Source organism: Vulpes vulpes, chromosome 16 (genome assembly GCF_048418805.1).
Source record: "Vulpes vulpes isolate BD-2025 chromosome 16, VulVul3, whole genome shotgun sequence".
Classification (NCBI taxonomy): Eukaryota; Metazoa; Chordata; class Mammalia; order Carnivora; family Canidae; genus Vulpes; species Vulpes vulpes.
In genome coordinates this window covers 21,196,216-21,218,802 of record NC_132795.1, presented here as the reverse complement: position 1 = coordinate 21,218,802, position 22,587 = coordinate 21,196,216, and the positions used below count along the sequence as shown (strand labels likewise).

Here is a 22,587-nt window from a genome sequence, read left to right as displayed (position 1 = left end):
AATGAAAAATATATAATAGCAGATAACATTTGGGGACTTTCTGGCTGATGTACCCTCTGAGCTTCAGTAAATGTCACCCAGCCAGCTGGACTCTGGATATTGGGTTGTATGGTAGCCACAGTTTTTCAACAAGGATCATGAAGGCCATAAACATTTTCTGTGTCGTAGATTATGTCTGTTGCACTGGGTGGAACTCAATAAGTTACCTCACTCAGCCAGAACAGAGTCAAATAAATATTTTTCTCTCCTATTGTTTTGTTTCTGAAGAAAAAAAAAATCAGTGCTTAAGCTGGTTGAGTATGTGTATAGCTTTGAAAGTTATACGTGATAGACTTTGTGACACAATAAAATCTTTGTTGATTCTTTCTCCTGAAATATATTGTAGCCCAAAGAAGCATTCTAACCCAAGGGCATCCTGGCAGGAACTGTTTCTGAGTCTTCTCTCCTAAGTCGTATTCATTAAAATAAACATTTATGCTCTTTTTCATTACTAGAACACCAGAACAGACATTGTCATGGATGTTGGCTGCAGTATAAACCCAGCCCTTGACATAGGCCAGGTATGTGTACCTGCTTTGTCTCAGCCCCATTTGTAAAAGCCAAAACTGCTGTGGGGGTCTGTAGGGAAAACATTCCATCCGGCTTATTCTTTATCTTTTTTTTCTACTCCTGAAGTCAGAATCTGTCTATTCAGGCCAGCCACAGAACTCAACTCTCTTACTGTCTAAAAAAGGGAAGAAAACAAAGATGTTTGAAGTAGTTTTTGAAGAGACATGCGGTATATGATTGAGAAGCTTGCACGAGGCAGAGGAAGCAAGCCTAGAGGTGACAAAATGAGCCCACACCTCTGGGATTAGAAGTAGACTATCAGCTACGTGTGAAGTCTTGGGCCTACAATGGGGTCTAGCTTGGAGGAGTTTAAGGTCGGGTTGGGATAACATCAAATAACTATGGCAGTAGCTATTAATAGGTAGCCTGTTATGCACACAGACATTTTTTAAAATTTTATTATTTATTCATGAGAGACATAGAGAGTGAGAGAGAGAGAGGCAGAGACACAGGCAGAGGGAGAAGCAGGCTCCATGCAGGGAGCCCGACCTGGGACTCGATCCCAGGACTCTAGGATCACACCCTGGGCCAAAGGCAGGCACCAAACCGCTGAGCCACTGGGGATCCCCTCCGCCCCCACAGACATTTTTAAATTAAATTTGAAATAATTAAAAAAAAATAAATAAATAAAATAAATTTGAAATAATTGACAAGATTTAAAAAATCACCAGCTGTCTTACATAATTGTTCAAGTGGCTGGTTTCTTGGAAACACAGGAAATTTGCCAACACTGGAACTGCATTTCCACAAAGAAGTCTGTTGGCTACCCTTTTAGAGAATCATGCACTGTGATTCTAGGACTCAGGACTCACCTGGAAGCTTTGCTCACTTTCTTTACCTGTCTCCTATATGTGGGCGATTCAGCTTACTACCTTCAGTTCAGAACATAATCTGAGGTTCTCTCCAATCATGACACATGTCATTGGAGAATGGGAAGAATGTATAGGTTGGAGAAGTCAGAGCGGGCTTCAGGGGGACCCTGGGTATGGATGAAGTAGTCAAGGAATGAACAAGCAAAGGCAAGAAGAGGGTGGAGGACATCCACCTAAAGAAAGACAGGAAATTCAGCATACTTTGTACTCACAGCTAGTGAGAGGGGGTGACGAAGGTGGTGAATGCCTGTGTCGCCTGTGCCAGAGGAATGGCATATGAGGCTGCAGGCAGAGGATGTCAGAAGGCTGGAGGTGCCCCAAGGACTGGCGCCTGCCTTAGTAGGTGGAGGTGACATGGCCTGGGTTGTGGTCTAGGCTTCTGGGAAGATTCTTCAAACATTGTGTTAGAGAAAAATCTCCCCGCAAATAGACACAACAGAGGGTAGAAAATGGGGTAGAGAAAAATACGGCCACAGCAAGGAAATATGCACAGAGGAGACCCAGAAGTCAGAAAGATGTGTAGAAAGCCAATTTTACCTGCATGTTGACTTCTAAAACCTGGAGCAATTTAAAGCTGTAGAGGAAGCATAGAGAGCACGCAGTTCATGTAAGAAGTGAGTCCAGAAATGTGAGGCTAACCCCACTCATGAGCAAGGGTGGTGAGGTAAGATGAGGAGAGTCTCAGACCCTGAGAGTCCTGTCACTGTGCTTGGGATCCATAGACAGATCAGCCAGAGGGTTCCTTCTGGCTCATGGACAGAAGAAAGTAGGGCCCTTGGGTCACAGGCTGTTTGAGGCCTCTTCTAGAGCTATACTTTCACTGCCAAATTGAGATTCAAAGTCAAGTTCTTTGACTTTGAACTTTGCACCAAGTACGATGTTTAGAAATGCTTTGAGGTAAACTTCTAAGTAAACTTTCAGAGACATCTTCCAGGACATGCTGAAAACCCTCTTACACTATATTTTAAATATTCAAATAAACAGCATGAAGTTGAAATGCTACTGTTGATTGTATTTTCTCATATATGGAAATTCTTTTTTTCTCCCAGATTGAAGGTATGTTTATTCGAGGCATGGGACTTTATACAATAGAGGAGCTGAATTATTCTCCTCAGGGAGTCCTATACACTCGTGGTCCAAACCAATATAAAATCCCTGCCATCTGTGACATCCCCACAGAGTTGCACATTTCTTTATTGCCTCTGTCTCAAAGCTCAAATACCCTGTATTCATTGAAGGTAAGTTGCGCTTGATAAATAAGTGCAGGCTTACATGATTTGTGATATCTATGCAGGGGGCTGGGGGTGGTTCCTTCATTTCTTGGTTGTTTGGGGTTTTACCAGACTGATAGAAGAAAAAGCCCTATTAAACATGTTAATTATAAATTAACAATGTTACAATTTTTTAAAAATACTTCATATCTTGGAGCCTAGCATGAACTACTATTACCATCAGGTTGTATCTGAGTTTTCATTTTGTAATAATCATCTCATTCCTATATCTGCTTTTTCCATTTGGCATCATTTCCTTAGGTAGGAATCCTAAGAATGAGAATACTAGGTTAAAATATTAAATTACTTGTTTAAAAGAAAAGAGTTACATATATAGTCGTACTTTATAGGGATGCCTGGGTGGCTTACTTGGTTGGGTATCTGATTCTTGGTTTTGGCTTTGGTCATGATCCTCGTGGGTTGCGGGATCGAGCCCGCCCATAGGGCTCTGTGCTCAGTGGGGGGTCTACTTAAGGATTATCTTACTCTGCCCTCCCCTCTCACATGTGTGTGCTCACTCTCTCTCTAAAATAAATCTTTAAAAAAATTTTTTTATATATACATCTACACACAGGTTTACCTATAGGTGTACTTATACATATATATACATATAGATATACATATAGATATATAGAGAGTCATAATCTGGTTGACTTGTTTCCCTTCGAAGGTCTAGGAGAGTCTGGGATATTCCTGGGATGTTCAGTGTTTTTTGCCCTTCATGATGCAGTGAAAGTAGCACAACAGGAGAGAGGCCTGTCTGGACCATTGAAGCTCAATAGTCCACTGACTCCAGAGAAGATTAGGATGGCCTGTGAAGATAAGTTCACAAAAATGGTATGACCTGCCCATATAATTCTGAATTTTTGTCCCCTGTCCTCATGGCCAAATTTTATTAACCCACCATGGTGATTTTCCATGGAAGTAAAGGTAACAGGAATTCTGGGGGCATTTGACCATGGGAAGAGCAGACTAGCCTTTAGATTGGAATTTTTCATCAGCCTGGCCCTGCCTGCCCCACAGCGGGGCTCAGTTCTACACCACTTGAAAATGAAGGTCATCGCTCATTCATCAGTTACATGTTCCTCGGTTTTTTTCCCTTCCCAAGACATGTTGGTCGGGAATGGGAGGACAGGAACCTAAGACACCCAGGCCAAGAGTATGGGCCATGCCAACAGTCTGTCTCACTCTATCCAATCAGGCACTTGAGAAAGTGCGTGTAATTCCTGATTTGAACTGCAGAGTGGGAAGGGCCCTTTCAGGTCAAACCCCCCAAATAGCTCTTGCATCAACACCCCTGCAGAGCAAACATTTCAGCTCTCCTTGGTCACTTTCAGGGATGAGATCTTAATTGTGGGAGAAAGTCATGCCATTGAACATGACCCCTCTGACTGCATAGGTATTCCTAATATCAAGGGAGAGCCGCCTCCTGTTCCTCCTCACAGTGCTGGCTGGCTCTGTGTGGCACCCCTTATAGCTAGCTTTTCCTAAGTCTCCCGTGAATCACCTCTTCACTATGGGGGAACACAAAGAGTAATTGCACTTTTCATTTGTTCCCCTTCGGAGGTGAGATGATGGCTCTTGTAGCTGCCCTGGCCTCTTAATCCCGTCCTGGATTTTTCCACATTTCTCATGCTGTCATTCCAAGACCTCTCCTCATCCTGGTTGCCCTCTGGGTGGTGTTTATCTTGTTTTATATTACGCTATTTTTCACCTGTCACAAACATTTTCCAAATTGCAAACATCCACAATTGTTCCTTTATTCCAGATTCCAAAGGACAAACCTGGATCCTATGTTCTTTGGAATACACCCATATGAACTGAATGCAGACTTCTGGGGAAATGGGACTCTTCTGACGTAGCAGTCTATCCAATCTTTATGCTTTAAGATGTTGGGCTAAAAGATAAATGTTCATAGTTTAGAAATCATTTCACAGAGTATTGCTTTTATATGATGCTGATTTTAAATGTTCCATTTGGATGTTGATAGATATGCTTAAGCAATTTAGAAATCATATTTTAAATAGCACAAATACTAACTGGTTTCCTCTAGAATGATATTCTCCATTACTCTGTTCCTTAAATCCATCCAGCTGAATGGAATAGAAGATGATTATTCGTATGTGATTCATATTTGGCTTGTATCCACCAACAGAAATTACACTGTCTAGTGAAAGGCAATTTTCTAAATAATTTTATTAGTAGTGTGAACTGTAAAGTTGTCATTTTCTCATATGTCCCCATCTGCTATCAGCCTCCTTTTATTGTCAGAATGGATCCAGGCACCATATCCAAGTGTCTGTAGGACTAAAGAAAAAAAATGGATAAATTAGACTTCATCAAAACTAAAAACTTTTGTGCTTCAAAAGATACTACAAGAAATTGAAAGACAAACCACAGAATGTTAGAAAATATTTGCAAATCATATATCTAATAAAGATGCAGAATATATTTTAAAAACTCTTACAACCCAGTAATAAAAAGAGAAATAATGCAATTTAAAACTGGACAAAGGAATTAAACACATATTTCCCCAAAGAAGATATGTAAATGGCCAATAAGCACATAAAAAGATGCTCAAAGTCAATAGTCATTAAGGAAATGTGAATGAAAACCACAATGGAAACTATTTAATTGCCAATAGGATGGCTATAATCAAAATGATGGATAATAGTAAGTGTTGGTAAGGAGTGTGGTGAAATTGGAACCCTTATCCATTGCTGGAAAAATGAAAATGGTACAAACACTGGAAAAAAATCAGCAGTTCCTCAAAAAGTTAAACATGGAATTACCAAATGACCACTCCTAATTATGTGCCTGAGAGAATTGAAAACATATGTACATGCAAAAACTTGTACACAAATGTTCATAGGATTATTCATAATAACCCAAAGTGGAAACAACCCAACTGTATCAACTGATACCAAAATATAATACACAAAATGTGGTACATCCATATAAGAGAATATTATTCAGCCATACAAAAGAATGAAATACTGATATATTCTACAATGTGGATGAACCTTGAGAACATTGTTTAAGTGAAAGTAGGCAGACACCAAAAGCTACATATTGTATAATTCCATCTATATGAAACATCCAGAATAAACAAATTCATGGGGATAGAAAGTCAATTAGTGATTGCCAGAGGCTGAGTGAAGGGGAGGGGAGGGAATGGGGAGCTGATTGCTAATGGGTACTGGGTTTATTTCTGGGGAGGTGAAAATGTTCTGGAATTAGATAGTAGTGATGGTTGTACACCCTGTGAATATACTGAAAACCACTGAATTGCACATGTTAGAAGACTGGATTTTGGTATGTGTACTACATCTCGATTTTTTAAAAAAGCATATGTGTAGAGAAACAGAAAACATGGGAAAGATTGAGAAGTTGTGATAATCATAAGAAATTTATCCCAACGGCCTTGAGTGACAAGACCTCAAAGGGGGCTAAGCAGCGAGACAAAAATTACCGAGAAATTCCACTTGCATTAATGGCAGAAAAAAAAAAATCTACACTGAGGTATTAAACACTAGAGACTACTGGATGGCACCTTCTCCCTGTCACACTCTCAACTCAAGGACTCTTGTCCCAAGGCCAAGTTAAGATGGTGGTGGTTCTTCAAATTTGCCTTTCATTACCACATGGATGTGTCTCGGACACACCTCAAACTTAACATGTCCCAAGCAAATCTCCTTGTCAGAACAGCCGTCCCTGAGATGCTAAGCCAGAAAAGAGAGAGTGATCCAAGATGCTCCGTTCTCTCTGCGCATGCACCCATTCAGTCCCACCTCAGAGAAATTGCCTACATCTGTCCCTCTCTGTTTATTCCTGTGGCTATTGTGTTATTCCAGGCCATCGTTATTTCTAACCTTTGTAGTAGTCTCCTTATTATTGTCCTACATTTATTTTGCTTCCCTTCCAAACCATTCCTCAGATTAAAGCAAAATTCATATATAAGTTTATGGAAAAACACACATGGACATATGATTATGTTATACCCTTGCTTAAAACCCTTTAATGGGTTTCTTTCTATTCCTTTCAACAGAATAGTATCTGAAATCTCTAACGTGGCATAGGTACCCTCTGTGATCCGGCCCCTGACCCTCTCTCCAGGGTTGTCTCATGACCCCCTTCTTTCCCATCAGAATTTCCCATTCTGTTTCTCACTCTGAATTCTTGGTCCTCTGCCTGAAAGGTGCTATCATTTCCATCCCTCCTTCTGTCTGCTACTATGTAGTGCTTCTTAAATTTTAAAATGCACACAAATAACCTGAAGATCTTATTAAAATGCAATCAAGCAATCCCAGAAGGAAGAAGGTATGATGGAAGTGGTCCGTCTAGAATCAAACACAAGTAGGATTGGAAGGAACCCAGTTATCCACTGCTGTTGTATCAGTATCTTTCCTGCACTTCATACCTGTGGCTACATGGTGGAGAGAGAGGTCCCTCATGGGGAGGAGGAGAGAGAAGGAAAAAGTCTGAGCTTGGTTGCCAGGTATGGGAAGTGTCTGCACTACAGACCCACTCAGAGGTGGTGAGGGGAAATTCTCCCAATGGGCAGTTTTGGGTAGTGCACCTGGTTACCCACTTTGTGTTGAAAACAGAATGACTCAAGGTTAGAGTATATATGTGTGGTAGCAAATGGTTTGGCCAGTTGGGCAGGACCTGGAAGGGGAAAGATTGGAAGACTGGGGACAAGAGGCTCATGAATGGGTGTATGGGAATGAGCACAGGGTGTCAAAGTGTTCATATTGCACATTAGAAATGTAAACTGTCCACTACGTAAATTTAGAAAAAAACAATGTGAAACCTTACCTCTCTTCCATTCACAAGACAAGTTCATCTGTCTCCTTAGAATGAGATGTTATGCCAATATAGTTGGCTACATGTTGTGAAGTTGCATAGAAAGCACTTGCTGCTGTGTCCACCTGAGACCATGTTGGTGAAGGCTGTGAGGAAACAGACTCTCCTGTGCACGATTCGTCATACAGTACACAACATTTTGGAAAAGTGAGTTAGTTGGGCCTCTCAGCAATCCCACCCAGAAATCCCAGGTCCAGGTGAAATCTCTCGCCATGAAAGAGGCACTAAACAACCAAGTACATACACAAAGTGGCATTTGACATTAGCCTTCTCTGCCATTGGTCACCCACTGCTGACACAGAGTGTGGAAAGAGTCATGACAGCAGAGATTGGTGCCATGCCTTCAGGTAACTGCTGCTCCTGCTGAATGCAATGCCCAACCTGCCCCAAGGCTAACCAGAAATAACCCCCAAGTTAGCACCGTCCTTCCAGGAGACCAATTACCCACCGGGGGGCAAACTGACACCTCCACTCTGGAAGGAGCAGTGTTTTACATTAGCAGAAATAGATAAATACGCATTCTGAGTAAAGGTTTGCCTCGCCTGCCTGTAGGGCCTTGGCCAGCACCACCTAAGGGCTTACACAGTGCTAAGTGCACTCTCGTAAGATCTCCACTTAACATTGCATCAGACCAGTTTACAGCCAAGTAAGGGCATCTGCTCTACAGCAATGGAGTGAGAGTGTGACATGCAATCCACTGGTCATATCACATCTGTACCACTGGAAAGTGGCTAGTCCAGGAGAGCAATGGAATGGCTTAGACCAGTGCCAGTTAGGAGCCTTGTGAGGATGGAGCTCTACCCTCCAGGATGCAGGATACTTGAAATCGAACAGTTAACAAGCTGGCAGAAAATATCTAGACCTTTATACCAGATTATGGTTAATATCCATCGTATATAACTAAATTCCTCAAATTGATAAGTCAAAAACCTAATAGAAAATAGTCAAAGAACAGAAAAATAAATACAAATATTCATTAAATGTATAGCAAGATGGAAAAACCTCAAAATAACAAGAAATGCCAATTACGGACTGTCACTTCACCTACATATTTGAAAATGGTGGCATGGCTAATACGGTGTTGGCAAAGGCTGTGGGGGAACAGACACCTCGTACATGATGTGCTATCCCAGCACACACATTTTGGAAGGTGAGCAAGTTGGACTCAGCAGCATGCTTACCTTTCAACACAGAAATTCCAGATCTCAGAATTTGTGCAACAGAAATACTTGCTCAAATGTGCTATGTTAAAACCTAAGAGTTTTCATTGCAGCATCGTATGTAATGGTGAAAAATGGAAAACAACTTCATGTGAACTGATAGAGGACAGTTTAAGACAATAATAAAAAGGCTAATAGACATGTGAAAAAATGTTCTACATCACTTGGCATCAAGGAATCACAAATCAAAACCACAATGAGAGACCACCTCATACCTGTCAGAATGGCTAAAACTAACAACTCAGGAAATAACAGGTGTTGGTGGGGATGCAGAGAAAAGAGAACCCCTCATACACTGCTGGTGGAAATGCAAAATGCAGCCACTCTGGAGGTTCCTCAAAAGGTTAAAACTAGAACTTCCCTATGATCCAGTGTTCACACTATTAGGTATTTATTCAAAGGCTACAAAAATAGTGATTCCAAGGGGCACATGTACCCCAATGTTTATAGCAGCAGTGTCCACAATAGCCCAAATATGAAAAAAACCCTGATACCCATTGACCGATGAATGGATAAAGAAGATGTGGTATAAATACACACTGGAATATTACTCAGCCATCACAAATAATGAAATCTTGCCATTTGCAGCAATGTGGATGGAACTAGAGGGCATTATGTTAAGCAAAATAAGTCAGACTAAGACAAATACCATCTGATTTCACTCATATGTGGAATATAAGAAACAAAACAGATAAACGTAGGGGAAGAGAAGGAAAAATAAAATAAATAGAAGAGGAGGTAAACCACAAGAGACTCTTAACTATAGGGAACAAACTGAGGCTTGCTGGAGGGATAGTGGGTGGGGGGAATGAGGCAATTTGGTGATGTGTATTAAGAAGGGCACATGATAGAATGAGCACTGGGTGTTCTATGCAACTGATGCAACTAGTAATACCCTATATGTGAACTAAATTGAATGAAGAGTCAAAAAATGTTTAAGAGAAAAAGAACTTTATTGAGAACTTACTAGGTGCCAGGCACTGTTCCAAGTATTTTACATGTATTAGCTGATATAATCCTCACAACAACCCGGAGAGACATACTACCATTTTATCCATTTCATAGGTGAGGCAATTGAAACACAGGGAGCCTACGTAACTTGAAAAAAAAAAAAGCAAAATTTGAAATAGCGCAAATAGTTGATTTCATTTTCTAGAAGCCAACCCAAACAATTAATGTATGTACACAAACATGCATGGGGAAATTCTGCGTGGATATGGAGGATTCTGGTAATCGTTAGCTCTGTGAAGTGAAACTTGGGAAGGAGCATTTTCATTTTCTGCTTTATACACTTTTGTATTTATTGATTTTTTTTTAAATAAGCACTGGTTTTAGAATTTAAGAACAAATACATTAACACCTAGAAATGCACCTGAATGCATTATATGTACCTGATTTCGTTCCTATCACTGACTCTAAAGAAGGTTTTGTTGAAGAGATTTCATTCCAGGGCAGGAAGAAGTGTGTGTGTGGTATAAGAACTACGTTGATATTGACGTTCAACTTGGCTTAAGGGAGGAAAAAAGTGGGGGCAGCAGAGGAAGATGGAGAAATAAGAGGCATGGGAGCATCGATGGACAGGATTTGATTAGAGGAAAAACAGACACCCCCCTGTCCTGGCAGAGACCCCAGGAGAAGTCTAAGGGCCTCTCAGCTCTGTATCCTCCTCACAGCCCTCCTGAAGGCAGACGACCATATTCAGGGGTACACACTCAAGTTCTCATGCTCCCCTTGAGAGGTACAGTGAATCTCAAGTGCATTCAGAGCCTGACCATTTGCGGGAATGCCTAATTATCCTCACTATTCCTCCCACCAGTATTTTTAAGCTTCCCTGTCCTAGGCACTGGCAACCAGTTACCTGCCATCATGGAGCTTACACTGGTGAATTCTTGAAAGACTTGCCTTCGAGGTGTCTTCTCTGACTTTTCCTCATATCCTCTGATCTTTTTAAGATCACACATAACCTAGAGGTTGCTTGAAGGGTAGCAAGTTAAGGATTTGACCAAACATAACAGCCAACAAATTGAAAAGGGCATAGGAATAAATAGAGAACATTTCAACTCCTGAAATATGTTTTTAACAAGCTCATTTGGAGGAGGGAATGGCTTTCTCAATTCCAAGTAATAAAATATTTATTTTTAGGTAGCCGTGGTCAAGTTCAAAATCATTTATGTGATGGCTCGTTTTTAATATGTACTCAACTAATTATATTCCTGTCAAAGTGATCACTGTTATAATCATCTAAATACATTTTTTCCCTTTTTTTTAGGAAACTGCTATTGTAAGTGACAGCAACTCTCAGCTTCATTGTCCAAACTTGGAAGTCACTTCTTTGGCACCACCTGCTGCTCTCTCTCTTTGGGGCCGCAGTCATCATAGAAGGTGTAGGAAGCAGCAAAACCAGAATTCACCTAGTTCAGGTAAGACTACATGTTAACAAGTTCCAAATAACTATGGATTAGGTGGCTTCTTTATTGTCTGAGCCATGGGTTAGGGTTTTACAGGACAAAGATGCTAGGTAAAAGGTTTTATCCCTTTTATAGGAAGAAAATGTACCCTCTCCTTAATTTCTTGTATCCTTCTCTGGATTTCTGTATTATTATTGGAAGTTTATTATACTCCCCTTAAAATGTGAGGGTAGGTGGTCCAGAGGGTGAGACACACCATCTGTGTCACCTTGCCTCAGGACCATCTCATTGCCTCGGGAAGGAATCCTCCCTCTGGGAAGGTGGTGGGTCCAATGCACACAGAAAGGGGACAATCCGTATTTATTTGATTCCTATAATAAAATGAGAAAAAACAAGGATGCATATTCTATGTTTGATCCGTGTAAATAGCCATGCTATGAATTCTACCGGAAAAAAAATACTTGTGTGATTTGGATATTTGAATTCAGCCTGTTGTGTAATAGTCTTTAATCGAGACTATGTATGTTGACTATCCCCTAAACTAAGTTATGAAGCGTTGGGGAGCAAGGATTATGTCTATTTTAAAAATACTTTCCTAGACCATAAGGAATTTGTTGCCCTAAAGGTTGTTGGCAGATCACTGAGCCAGAGGCCAGAGGGAAGAAATATCACTGGTCTTTTTGTCCTTTTGCATTTGAGGAACTCCTCGGATCATCAGAGGTACAGAGCTGGGCGTGTTAATCTCAAGGCCAAATTTGTATAGGATTTTTTAACTCAGGTACTGAAGATGCCTTAGTAAAAATGTCCAAATGTGAATGGAACATCAGATAACCCTCCAACATCAGAACAGGAAATGAAAAGTAGAAAAGCTGGACCTCTCTTTATGAACAGAAGACTTTACAATAATCCTTCCAATTCAAACCCTTTCCCCCACCCCGACCACAAGCAGTAGCAGAATGAGGGAGGCAACAAAATAGATGCAGATAATCTCAATGTCTGTGATCTTGGTTGAATCCAATTTGAAGTCATGCCCTGGATTGACTTTGACGGCTTCCTCTCCCAACTGCCTCCATGGAGCCTCTGCCCAGAAGGCTTCTTTCGGCATTTGCAATGTGAACCATCCCAGCACTTCCAGTTGATACCTGGCAGGCCTGTGCCTCTGTTTCATTTCTGAGAGCTTTCTACCTATCGCTTTCATGCGGGATCCTCTGTGTTCTTTGCTTTTAAGAAAATATTGCTGAAGGCCATGGCACCCAATGTGGATTCTGCACCCCAGGTGTGGACTGGAGCATCTACACTCCTAAGGAACCACCTGGAGCTCTCCACAGAGCAGTCCATTAGAAGCTGGGGGGTGAGTCACAAACTCCAATACTGTAGAATGAAAACTGTCTTGAACAAGAGGAGCAGAGATGCTTGAACATTCTCCTCCAAGGAAGAAGGCCAAAGGACTTGACATCTTGACATTTATTTGTTGATCTTTATGATCCATGCCTCTCAAGCAGTGTTGGCAAGTATTATCTATCCCTGTTTACTAGGAGGGGAAACTGAGGCAGTCAGCCAGAAAGTAAAATGAATTTTCTATATAATTATTCTTAGCACCGTATCAGTTGTTCATGATCATTTTAGTGTAATGTATGTTTGAATAGAATATGCTTATCGAATTCGTCAGTGTGGGTGACTTTGATGCAACTGCAGTGTTATTGGAATGGTGTTTGGAAATATTTAGGATTTTAGAAAATTTTAATTATGTACTTAGAGCTAGCTAAGAGAAACGGTGACCTTTGGGTTGTTTTTATTTTCATTGTGGCTGTTGCTATTACAGAAGTTATTTCAGTATTATTAATGCTTAGGAAATCATAGACTCTTAGGAATTAGGAAAAAAATCACTTATGACTCATATACCTAAATTCCATTGAAATGCCTTTGAAAAGACTTTTAAAGTGGTACTTCCCCCTTTTTACCTTTTAGAAACTTTTAAATTCTTATTAAATTTCATATATGTATTCTGTTCTGCTAAGGTACTTTTTTTTTTTTTTAACGATGCAAATGGATCCCAGACGAGCTTTATTGCAAGCACCCTCGGGCGAGGTTCCACAACTCATGGCGGGGGGGGGGGGGGGGGGGGGGGGGGGGGTACTAAGGTACTTTTTAACTTTGATTCTATTATTTGAAAATCTGATGAACATTGCCCTCTATCTGTACGTAAGTTGTTGATTAAAATATTGGACATAATAAGCCAAGCAAAAACTATGAGAAAATAACCAACACTGTTAACATTGAGCTGTTGTTCAGTCAAGTACACACCCTCCTGTGGTATCATGCATTTAGATTTCTCTGTCCCCTCCGCAGAGGAGCACAGACCCTGTCAGGTGCATCGTGAAATCCCCGTGCACTGTGTCCCCAGCACCGATCAATTTTTCAGTCTAGCAATCTCGTCTCAAAAGGGAATGAAGCTAGTTTTCCTAAATACTTAGTCTCCTCTTTGGGACCATGGCCCCAGGCCTTCTCCTCAATAATCCATTCCAGAAAAGATCCAGAAAGTTGCCCAAAGGCAAAGTCAACCTCACCTAAATCCATCTTTTTGGAAACCAGGATCAATGGTCGCCTGTCTCCAGTGTTCTAGCACTGCTTTGGTTTTCTGTGATGTCTCTAAAAGATCCCTGACCATGGTTTCACAATCTCATTTACAAATAAGTTTAAGGTCATGGGACATAATTCGCCTTGATTGATCTGACTACTGGAACAAATTTAAAGGCTAAGCGCTTTCTTATCATCTCTATGTATCCTCGGCTTCAAGTCTTTTTTTTTTTTTTTTAACTGTGCTTATCTGATGCTTTTAGTTTATGGAATATTCCTTTGGTGAGAAATATGGAAACAAAAATAGGAATAAGATAACTCTGACTTCTCTGACTTCTGTTACTATTACTCCATTTTCACTGAGTTGTATATCTGGTCTCTGTTTAATATATTTTAGGTTGATAGTATTTTCTGCAAAATACATCCCTTAGACAACTTGACATTGCTCTGCACCACAATTTTGCCTTTGTTATCTGTTTACCCCATTACTTCCATTACCTGTTCATGTCCTCTCTTTGTTTTTGCTGGTCAGAGAGCAATCTGGTTACAGTGCCTTCCCAACTCCTTAGTTCTTCCTCATTTACAATTATATTCTCCAAATTTCATTTCTGAGAGCTTCCTGTGTATTTTATGCTATATTTTCTTGTTATAGTTTCTGGTAAATGGGAGGAAGTCCATCATTGCTCTGTGCTTTCTGAAATTGGCTTTTTATAAGCCTGTGGCCCTAAGTAAGAACACTGATGTTCTTTTCCTTCTCGTTATAAATTCAAACATGTTCTCCTCAAACATTCTGTCACAGGCTTTGTGACAGCCATTCCCCTCATTTATTCCCCTCATTTTTTGAGCCAGGCAAGGACCTTTTATCCCTTCTTCTTTAGAAATAGTAGAATTTTTCAAACCTGGGTAATTGAAGGATCCCTTCGTGGCTATATCCTTTCTCTGTTCCACTTTTCTAATTTGCTTAAAGGAAGCCTCATCCATACCTTTGGTTTGACCAAATGACCTGTGTTGTCTACCCTGCTGAGAGCTGGATGTTGGTTCAACTGATGGATGAGGTTGGAGGTATGGAAAAAAAATCCCATATTGGGGCTACAGAGGATGTTTTGGACAAAGGAAGCTGGTTTCAATAAGCCAGAGGTAGAAGTCTCAACATTTAGCCAAAAACTGGGGGCCTAGAGATAGATAGAAAAAGCAAAGAAGACCAAAGATCAGAGGGTCCAGTTAAAAAACAGTAAGGAAAGAAGAAGTAGTAAATCTAGACCCTTACCTTCAATAAACACTGAGGAGAGTTGTGGACACATTTCTGTTTCTCTCCCTTTTAGCTCTTACCCACAAAACCTCCACCTTGTTCTTTCCATTGAGGTTTATATTTTATAATCATATAACCTCTACCTTCTTTGTTAGTTTTTTTTAAATATGGCCAGATGCCACTAGTGGGTCTCATCCCTCTGGGTTTAGGTGATGTCTAGTAGACGACAATGGCATCACTGCACCAAAATTGGAAGTCCTCTCTCCTTATCTCCCACAGTCTGTGCTTTCATATCCAGACATCACCAAACAGCTAACTCGCCCTGAGTACTTTCTGTATACTAGGCATGTGCCATGGCAGGTGCTGGGTGCCAACTGTGCAGATGACAAAACTGAAGTACAGGGTGCTGAAGCCACTGCCCAAGACCACATCAGTAGCAAGTAGAAGGGTCGGGATTTGAACCCAGGAAATCTGGTTGTAAAATCTGTGTTCATAACCCCCTTATCTGAATCTATTTATTTTTCTGATACCGTTTTCTTTGTTCATTTTTCCTAGAGAATTACCAGGACCTCTTTATTATTATTATTATTATTATTATTATTATTATTATTATTATTACTACTACTTCCCTGCCTCCACAACATAACTAGTGTCCTCTTTGGTTTCATATTTTAGAACATCATCCAGGTAAACTTATAGTCTTCTAATTTACTTATTTCTTTCTCACATTTCTTTCTCATATGTCCTTCTGTAAGTTTGGCTGAATGCCTTCTGTGTTACGAGCAGGGTGACCATGGTTCTTACCCTTAGGGAGAATCTGTCCCAGTCAGCAGTTCTGATTTAGGGACAGTTAATGTCTTTAAGGGATCCACGAATACGTAAAACTTTGTGTAAAATGTTTGTGCATTCACATGTGACTTTGACAGTATAGTCACAGAACAGAACTGTCATCAGATTCTGAAGAGTCTGTAACCCCTCCCATAAATACGAGAATCACTGGTCTAAAGAGACAGCGAAATCTTTATAATACAGTGACATCCTGATTAGATCGAGATACCGTGCTCCCAAACATGCTTTCCCAATCATGTGAGAGTACTCCTTCTTTGATCTGGTGAGTCCTTCCAATGTTATATGATTTCTTAAAACCATCTAGTGACTGTCAGGAACTTTAAAGGGTCTAAGATTTTACTTATAAGCTAACAAGTTAGGCTAAAACAGTTCGATGGACGCTAACAGAACACACAAGACCCCCGAGTCAGAGACAAAAGACTTTATTCTTCACAGCAATAGTATAGCTAGTGTATTTTCATTTCCAATTAGCTCCCCAAGCCCCAATTCCCACAAGGCAACGTGGAGAGGGCCAGTTGACACCAGATGTGGGCTGCATTAAAGCAGAGGAACCCTGAGATTAGGGAACTCAAATCTTTTATAATGGGTGGTAAGCCTCCCCGAAGGTGATGTTATCTTTATTACACTGAACAGTAAGCATTCCTGCTAATTCCTTCACAGGAAGACACTGTCTGCTAATTCCTTCACAGGAAGACACTGGCTGCTCACTGTAACAGCATCTTTGAAAAGATAGTCTGGACTAGAAGTGGTCAGTGCCTCTGTGCATGCAACGTGTTCATCTTTGGCATGTAACTTGTTCCCCTCTAGGGGTTTCCTTAGTCCTTTCCCTTCCTCTTCACTGACTTCCTGGCCTCCACACTTCCACTGAGTGCACTCCAAAACTGTATCCTAAATGTCTTCTGAGGACACTAGTTCAATCTAGAAAAACTACCAGGATTTTGCATATGATTCTGGAGGAGGGGAGTGGGAAGGAGAGTCCCAGTTATGACCAAGGGAGACATGCCAAGGGCAGAGAAGTGGCCTGTGGTTGAAATATTGTGCATTTCCTTCTACCTGGTAATGTATACTGCTGTCCTGGACACACACCCACTGTGGAGAGTGGGGAAAGTTTTCATCCTGAGAGTACGAGACAACTGATAGCTGCTGAGCCAGCACTTCTGTAGTAAATAGCAAAGCATCACACCCATTACATGGAATTGGTTTTCCAGGAAAGCACAATATTGTGCATTAGAGACTCAGAGGTTTACCATTTTGCCTATCTCAGTGAGGGTAACCAGATATTTTTCTCAGAAATGCAGACAGGTAGCACCTTAATGGCTTCTTCAAGAGTGAAGCTTATAAAAATAACATATTCTAACTGAAAATAGATTAGGCCATCTTCCTAAAGTCTAGCTTTGTGACAAGGAGACGCAGAGAAGAGTCAATTCCTCACACTGCCATTTCAGCAGTGCATTTTATGGAATCACAGCCAAAGTGAAACATTTTTGTGAAATAAATGCCTGTCCTCTCTGAGTCCGATTCCATCTTTGATTAGTACTAATGGTCTATGAGGAAGAGAGGAGAAACCACTTCCATTTTTCATGTTGTGCAGAATCAATACCCACGAAGCATGTGTAACATCCATAGGACATTAGCATCAGACCCTCCTCTGCCTCTCCATTCACACACAGCCCCCCCCCCCAAAAAAAACCTATGGTAAGTAAGAAAGAAATATTATATAGTATTAATTTCAAAAATACAGTTTTCTCCTATAAAAATATACCTTATAAGCTACAGAAATTGTGTAGCCAGAGATATTTGGATTCCTAAATTGGATGGATAGAGAGAGAGAGATGTGCAAAAGTGAGAAATGAGTTAAGATGATGCCAACGGGGACATGCAAGGAAATATGTCCACAGAAAAGACTGAAGAATGCAGACTAGAAAACTAGGTAAACAAAACTGACATGAATAATCCATGTAAAACTTTTGTTATAGTGAGTAGCAGCTATAAATATTAGTATTACTATTTACCTGAGCTGGGGAGGCAAGACAAATTGTGGTAAGATGTATTTATATATTTGTTCATTCATTTTTCAAGTCATTTATTCATTCATTATTTATTTGAAATTATGTTTTCTAGAATCTAGGTACTTTCCATCATCACCTATATTTCATTTTGTTTCCTCATGAATTTAAAGATTACTTGAATCAATTTGATTAGCTAGAACACTGTCATCAGATAAGCACAGAGGAAAGACTTGTGCCAGATTCCCAGGCTGAAATAGATGGAGGGGTCATAGATCCAGCAGAAGGAGGACTCCTTCAGGGGAGCCAGCTCCTGGGTCTCAGTGGCAGCCCAGGGTTGGAATTCTCTTGGGCAGCCTGCTCCCCACTCCTGTCTCTGAAGGTGTTGTTTTGAGCATTTGATGCTTTAATGAATGGGAAGCACTGGACTATAGTAGACAGGCAGGAAATTATAGTTGTTATTAACAATTACACGCAATACAGTCATAGTTTACAAACATGAACTTCGTTATCAAAATGCACAGCTCCCAATTCTGCTACTCTTTAGCTATATAATCTGATAAATTATTTAATGTTCCTAAGCCTCTGTTTCCTTTTTTTTTTAATTTTTATTTATTTATGATAGTCACAGAGAGAGAGAGAGAGGCAGAGACATAGGCAGAGGGAGAAGCAGGCTCCATGCACCGGGAGCCTGATGTGGGATTCGATCCCGGGTCTCCAGGATCGCGCCCTGGACCAAAGGCAAGCGCCAAACCACTGCGCCACCCAGGGATCCCAGCCTCTGTTTCCTTATCTGTAAAAGATAAGATTATGATCATGAGGATTTAAATTATATCATGTCTGTAAAATACAAAACATTAGGCTGAGCACATACCAAGTGCTAAATAAAATGTCTACTACACTTAATACAGCTTCTACTACCACTGCCCCTACTACTATCATCATCATCGATATCATTAATACCTCTTTTGTATTTTTTTAAGATTTTTATTTATTCATGAGAGACATAGAGAGAGAGAGAGAGAAAGGCAAAGGGAGAAGCAGGCTCCATGCAGGAGCTGATGTGGGACTCGATCCCGGGTCTCCCAGGATCACGCCCTGGGCTGAAAGTGGCACTAAACCGCTGAGCCACCCCGGCTGCCCCCCTCTTTTGTATTTTACCACACTAGGATTCCTGCTTTACCATCCTTGTTTTCCTTCAATAGAGTCCATTTGCTGTCAAATGAACAGGAAGGGAAATGTTGCTTGGGCCAAGAAGAAAAAAGCCTGAGAACAAACCTAGGATGTCTTTCTCACTCCTCTTTTATCTGCAACTTTCCATATTTGGCCTGTCAGGATGAACCTGACCAACCAGGCTTGGGGTGCTGGTGGGGACCTTGTGAACGTTCTCAAAGCACTTATCCTTCTCCCAGTGCTTCCACCCCTTCCCTTCCATTGGCCCTCAGCCATCACAAACCCAGGTCTTCTTGGGAGGCAAGGATCCCCATGCTGGGCCTACAGGAAATGCCAACTCACCAACAATGGTTCCAGCATGGTGATACCAACTTTGGGTGATAGGACCCTGCTCAAGTCCCAGCCTTGAAACTTTCCATCTTGGGTTTAACTTACTCCTCGATATAATTGGGATAATACTTCAAGGAAGCTGCTGGGAAGACTAGATGATACACAGAAGTGATGCACATAAAGCCCCAAACACAGTGACAAATAAATAGTACTTGCATAGTCAATACTAGTTTTTCCTAATAACTGATGTTTGAAATTGTGCTTGCCAGTCTTGGCAAGAGATGGCTTTCTAGAAATTAGGAAGTGTCCAGGGAATTAAAAATTTCTATGTACACACTTTTTGAACCAGCAGTTCCACTGCCAGGAATATACCCCAGAGAAATAATTAGAGGTAGGTCAAAGATTTATTATATACTTGTCACAATGTCATAACAAAAATTAGAAATAAAATTTCAATAATAGAGGATCATTTGAATAAATCATGGCATAACATATTATTGGAATTTAAACTATCTTGAAAAATGTTTTTTTGTGTAATAACTGAATTTGAAAACAAAAATGATTTAAGTAAAAAAATTAATTAAGCACTGACACCAAATTTATAAGGAAAAATATTGTCTAGATGTACAGTATGTGCACATAGACACAGTGAGAATAAAAATGGAAAGAAATATACACATTAATAGTAGTTCTCTTTGTATGGTTGCATTATGAAGTTATTTTCTAGATTCTACAGCAACTCTACATGACTTTTTTACATGAATATGCATTAATTTTATAACTGCACATACAGAAAAATTTTAAACAGAATGAAATTCCTACAGATGTTACAGTAGTTACAAACGCATTTCCTCTGCAGGTGCTGGGTGGCTCAGTCAGTTAAGCATCTGACTCTTGGTGTCAGCTCAGGTTGTGATCTCAAGGTCCTGGGATCGAGTCCTCCCACCGTCCTGCCCCTTGGGCTCAAGGCTGAGTGCAGAGTCTGAGATTCTCTCTCTCCCTCTCCCTCTCTCCCTTCCCTCACTCACACACTCTCTTCCTTTCTCCCTCTCTCTCTCAAATAAATAAATAAATAAATTGAAAGAAAAAGGAAGGAAGGGAGGAAGGGAGGGAGGGAGGAAGGGAGGAAGGGAGGAAGAAGAAGAAAGAAAGAAAGAAAGAAAGAAATAAGAAAGAAAGAAAGAAAGAAAGAAAAAGAAAGAAAGAAAAGAAAGAAAGAAAGAAAGAAGAAGAAGAAAGAAAGAAAAAGTCTCTCTGAAAACCAAGTTTGCTTGGTTTCCAGTGTAGATTGGAAAGGGGAGAGGAAAAATGCAAAGACTGGCATAGCTGCTTACCTGGTGACCACCAAATGTCACTGCCTGAGCTGGCAGGAAAGGACAGGCCTGCTGCTAGCATTTGCAAGATCTGAAGCAAGAGTTCAAACCGAAGACGCCCAGCTCCCCTGTTCCTGCCCAGCTCTGCCCTGCACGGATGCCATCACGGCCTGGACTCCGTTTACATGTCCCAGCTCCATCCCTCTCCCAAAAAGCCGTGTCTTGGCCACCACAGAAGCTTAGGGATGAGTCCCTAGTGGTACTTCTGTCTTCCCTGGGAGGAAAGACTAGGGCAGAGGCCAACATGAGCCCTGGAAGTGGGTTTGGAGCCTTTGGGGCAGGGAATTCAGGTGTAGTGTGTCCCCACAGCTTGTGGCTAGAAGACAGGGTACTGGCTGAGAGTGGAAGATCCCTTTGATCCTGAGGACTCCCTGCCCCCTGGGGGTGGGGGGGGTGGCAAAAGAGGGACAGAATTGGAACCTAGAGCCGAGTTCCAGCGATCCAAGGCCTAAGGACAAAGTTGGGAATGGATCCTGGAAGCCACATTTGATGCTCCCGACATCAGTAGAAATATAAATAAGAATGAACTCCAGGATGGCAGTTTATATGCCTAAAAAATAATGTTCCAGGAAATCGAATAAAGTGCTTAACCTAGCCTTGCTCATCTTCAGCTGTAATTCTCCCTGCATCGCCTCCCTGCAGCATGTCAGCTAATCAGGTTTAGTTCCTGTTGGAACGTGACCTTCCTGGTGGTGCCCTCCCAGCCAGCAGAGCTGTGGTCCGCGCTGCCCCAGCCAGCAAAGCCATTTCCCGTGCCACTGAGCTCTGCTTTCCGGCCTGAATGGTTACCACCTGTTTTTGTTTTTCCTCCCCCAAAACCAAGGCATGATGATTTTCACAGGCACTGATTCTTGAGCTTACCTATCACCTTTCCTCTGCACTCCCACTGCACTGGTCCAGACTGTCTTCATTTGCACTGAGATTATTGCAACAAATTCCATACCTGGTCACCTTCCTCCCAGCACCTCCCCATATGACCCCACTTATGACAGAAAGAATTCCTTAGGAAGCTTTTTTAGAAATGTGATCACTTGTGTTTCACTGGATTAGAACCTTTTGCGGTATGGCCCACGAGAAGCTCTGAATTTTTATGAGGTTCCCCTGGTCAAATACAAGCAGTCTGCAAGTCTTGTATTGAGAACCACGGCATATCATGGTCAAATTAATCTTCCTGAAACAATGGCTCAGAAATGCCGAGTGGCTCCCACTGGCCCCAAATATCATCACAAATCTGAAGCTTGCCTTTTAAAACTTTCTGTAGCCTGGTCTGACCTGCCTCACACACCATCTCCTGGTCCCTCCTCTCTGGTCAAGGCCACCTACTTGATTTCTTCTTGACACCTTGTAGGCAGCCTCCCAGCCTCCCATCTGAATTCCCCCCTTGCCTTTCTTCCAGGAAGCCCCTGCTTGCTCTCTGACTGCCTGGTGAGCCTGCTGTTTGTACCACTCTTTTGACACTTAGCTTCTGCTACCCCTAATTGCAGTTCATCTTTCTCCAGTGGGACCCAGAGCTGGGCAGGAGCAGGTATTTAGCAGCTTCCTGTTTTCTCTGTCCCCGCCTCCCACCCACCTTCTCCTCCAACCAGGGTAGAACTGAGGAGCCGGTCTTGTCTTGCACCACCTCATCTCCCCTCTCCCCATTCTGGGGCCTTCCAAATAGAACAGATTCAACGCCCATGATGCTTATCAACCTTTGACTTGTTTTTACTAAAAAACTAAAACATTAGTTTTTCTGAAGACTTGTACCGAATTGTATGAAAAAGGATTTCAGCCTTTGGACCCAA

At 41.3% G+C, this 22,587-nt stretch overlaps 1 protein-coding gene and 1 long non-coding RNA gene across 2 annotated transcripts in view; one reads left to right on the top strand and one right to left on the bottom strand.

Annotated features, from left to right (window-relative positions):
* LOC112922804 (aldehyde oxidase-like) overlaps positions 1 to 4,571 on the top strand; it is an 86,286-nt gene extending 81,715 nt beyond the window's left edge. Inside the window, 4 exon segments of the mRNA XM_072742833.1 lie at positions 495 to 560; positions 2,531 to 2,723; positions 3,423 to 3,589; positions 4,521 to 4,571. Of these exon segments, the coding sequence (XP_072598934.1) occupies positions 495 to 560; positions 2,531 to 2,723; positions 3,423 to 3,589; positions 4,521 to 4,571 (477 nt within the window).
* A 352-nt stretch (positions 4,572 to 4,923) lies between these two features.
* Positions 4,924 to 8,251, bottom strand: LOC140595993 (uncharacterized). Its single transcript, XR_011998013.1, has 2 exons — positions 7,571 to 8,251; positions 4,924 to 5,059 (listed from the first exon to the last, which is right to left on the bottom strand). It is a non-coding gene; the product is annotated as an uncharacterized lncRNA (long non-coding RNA).
* Positions 8,252 to 22,587: the final 14,336 nt, after the last annotated feature.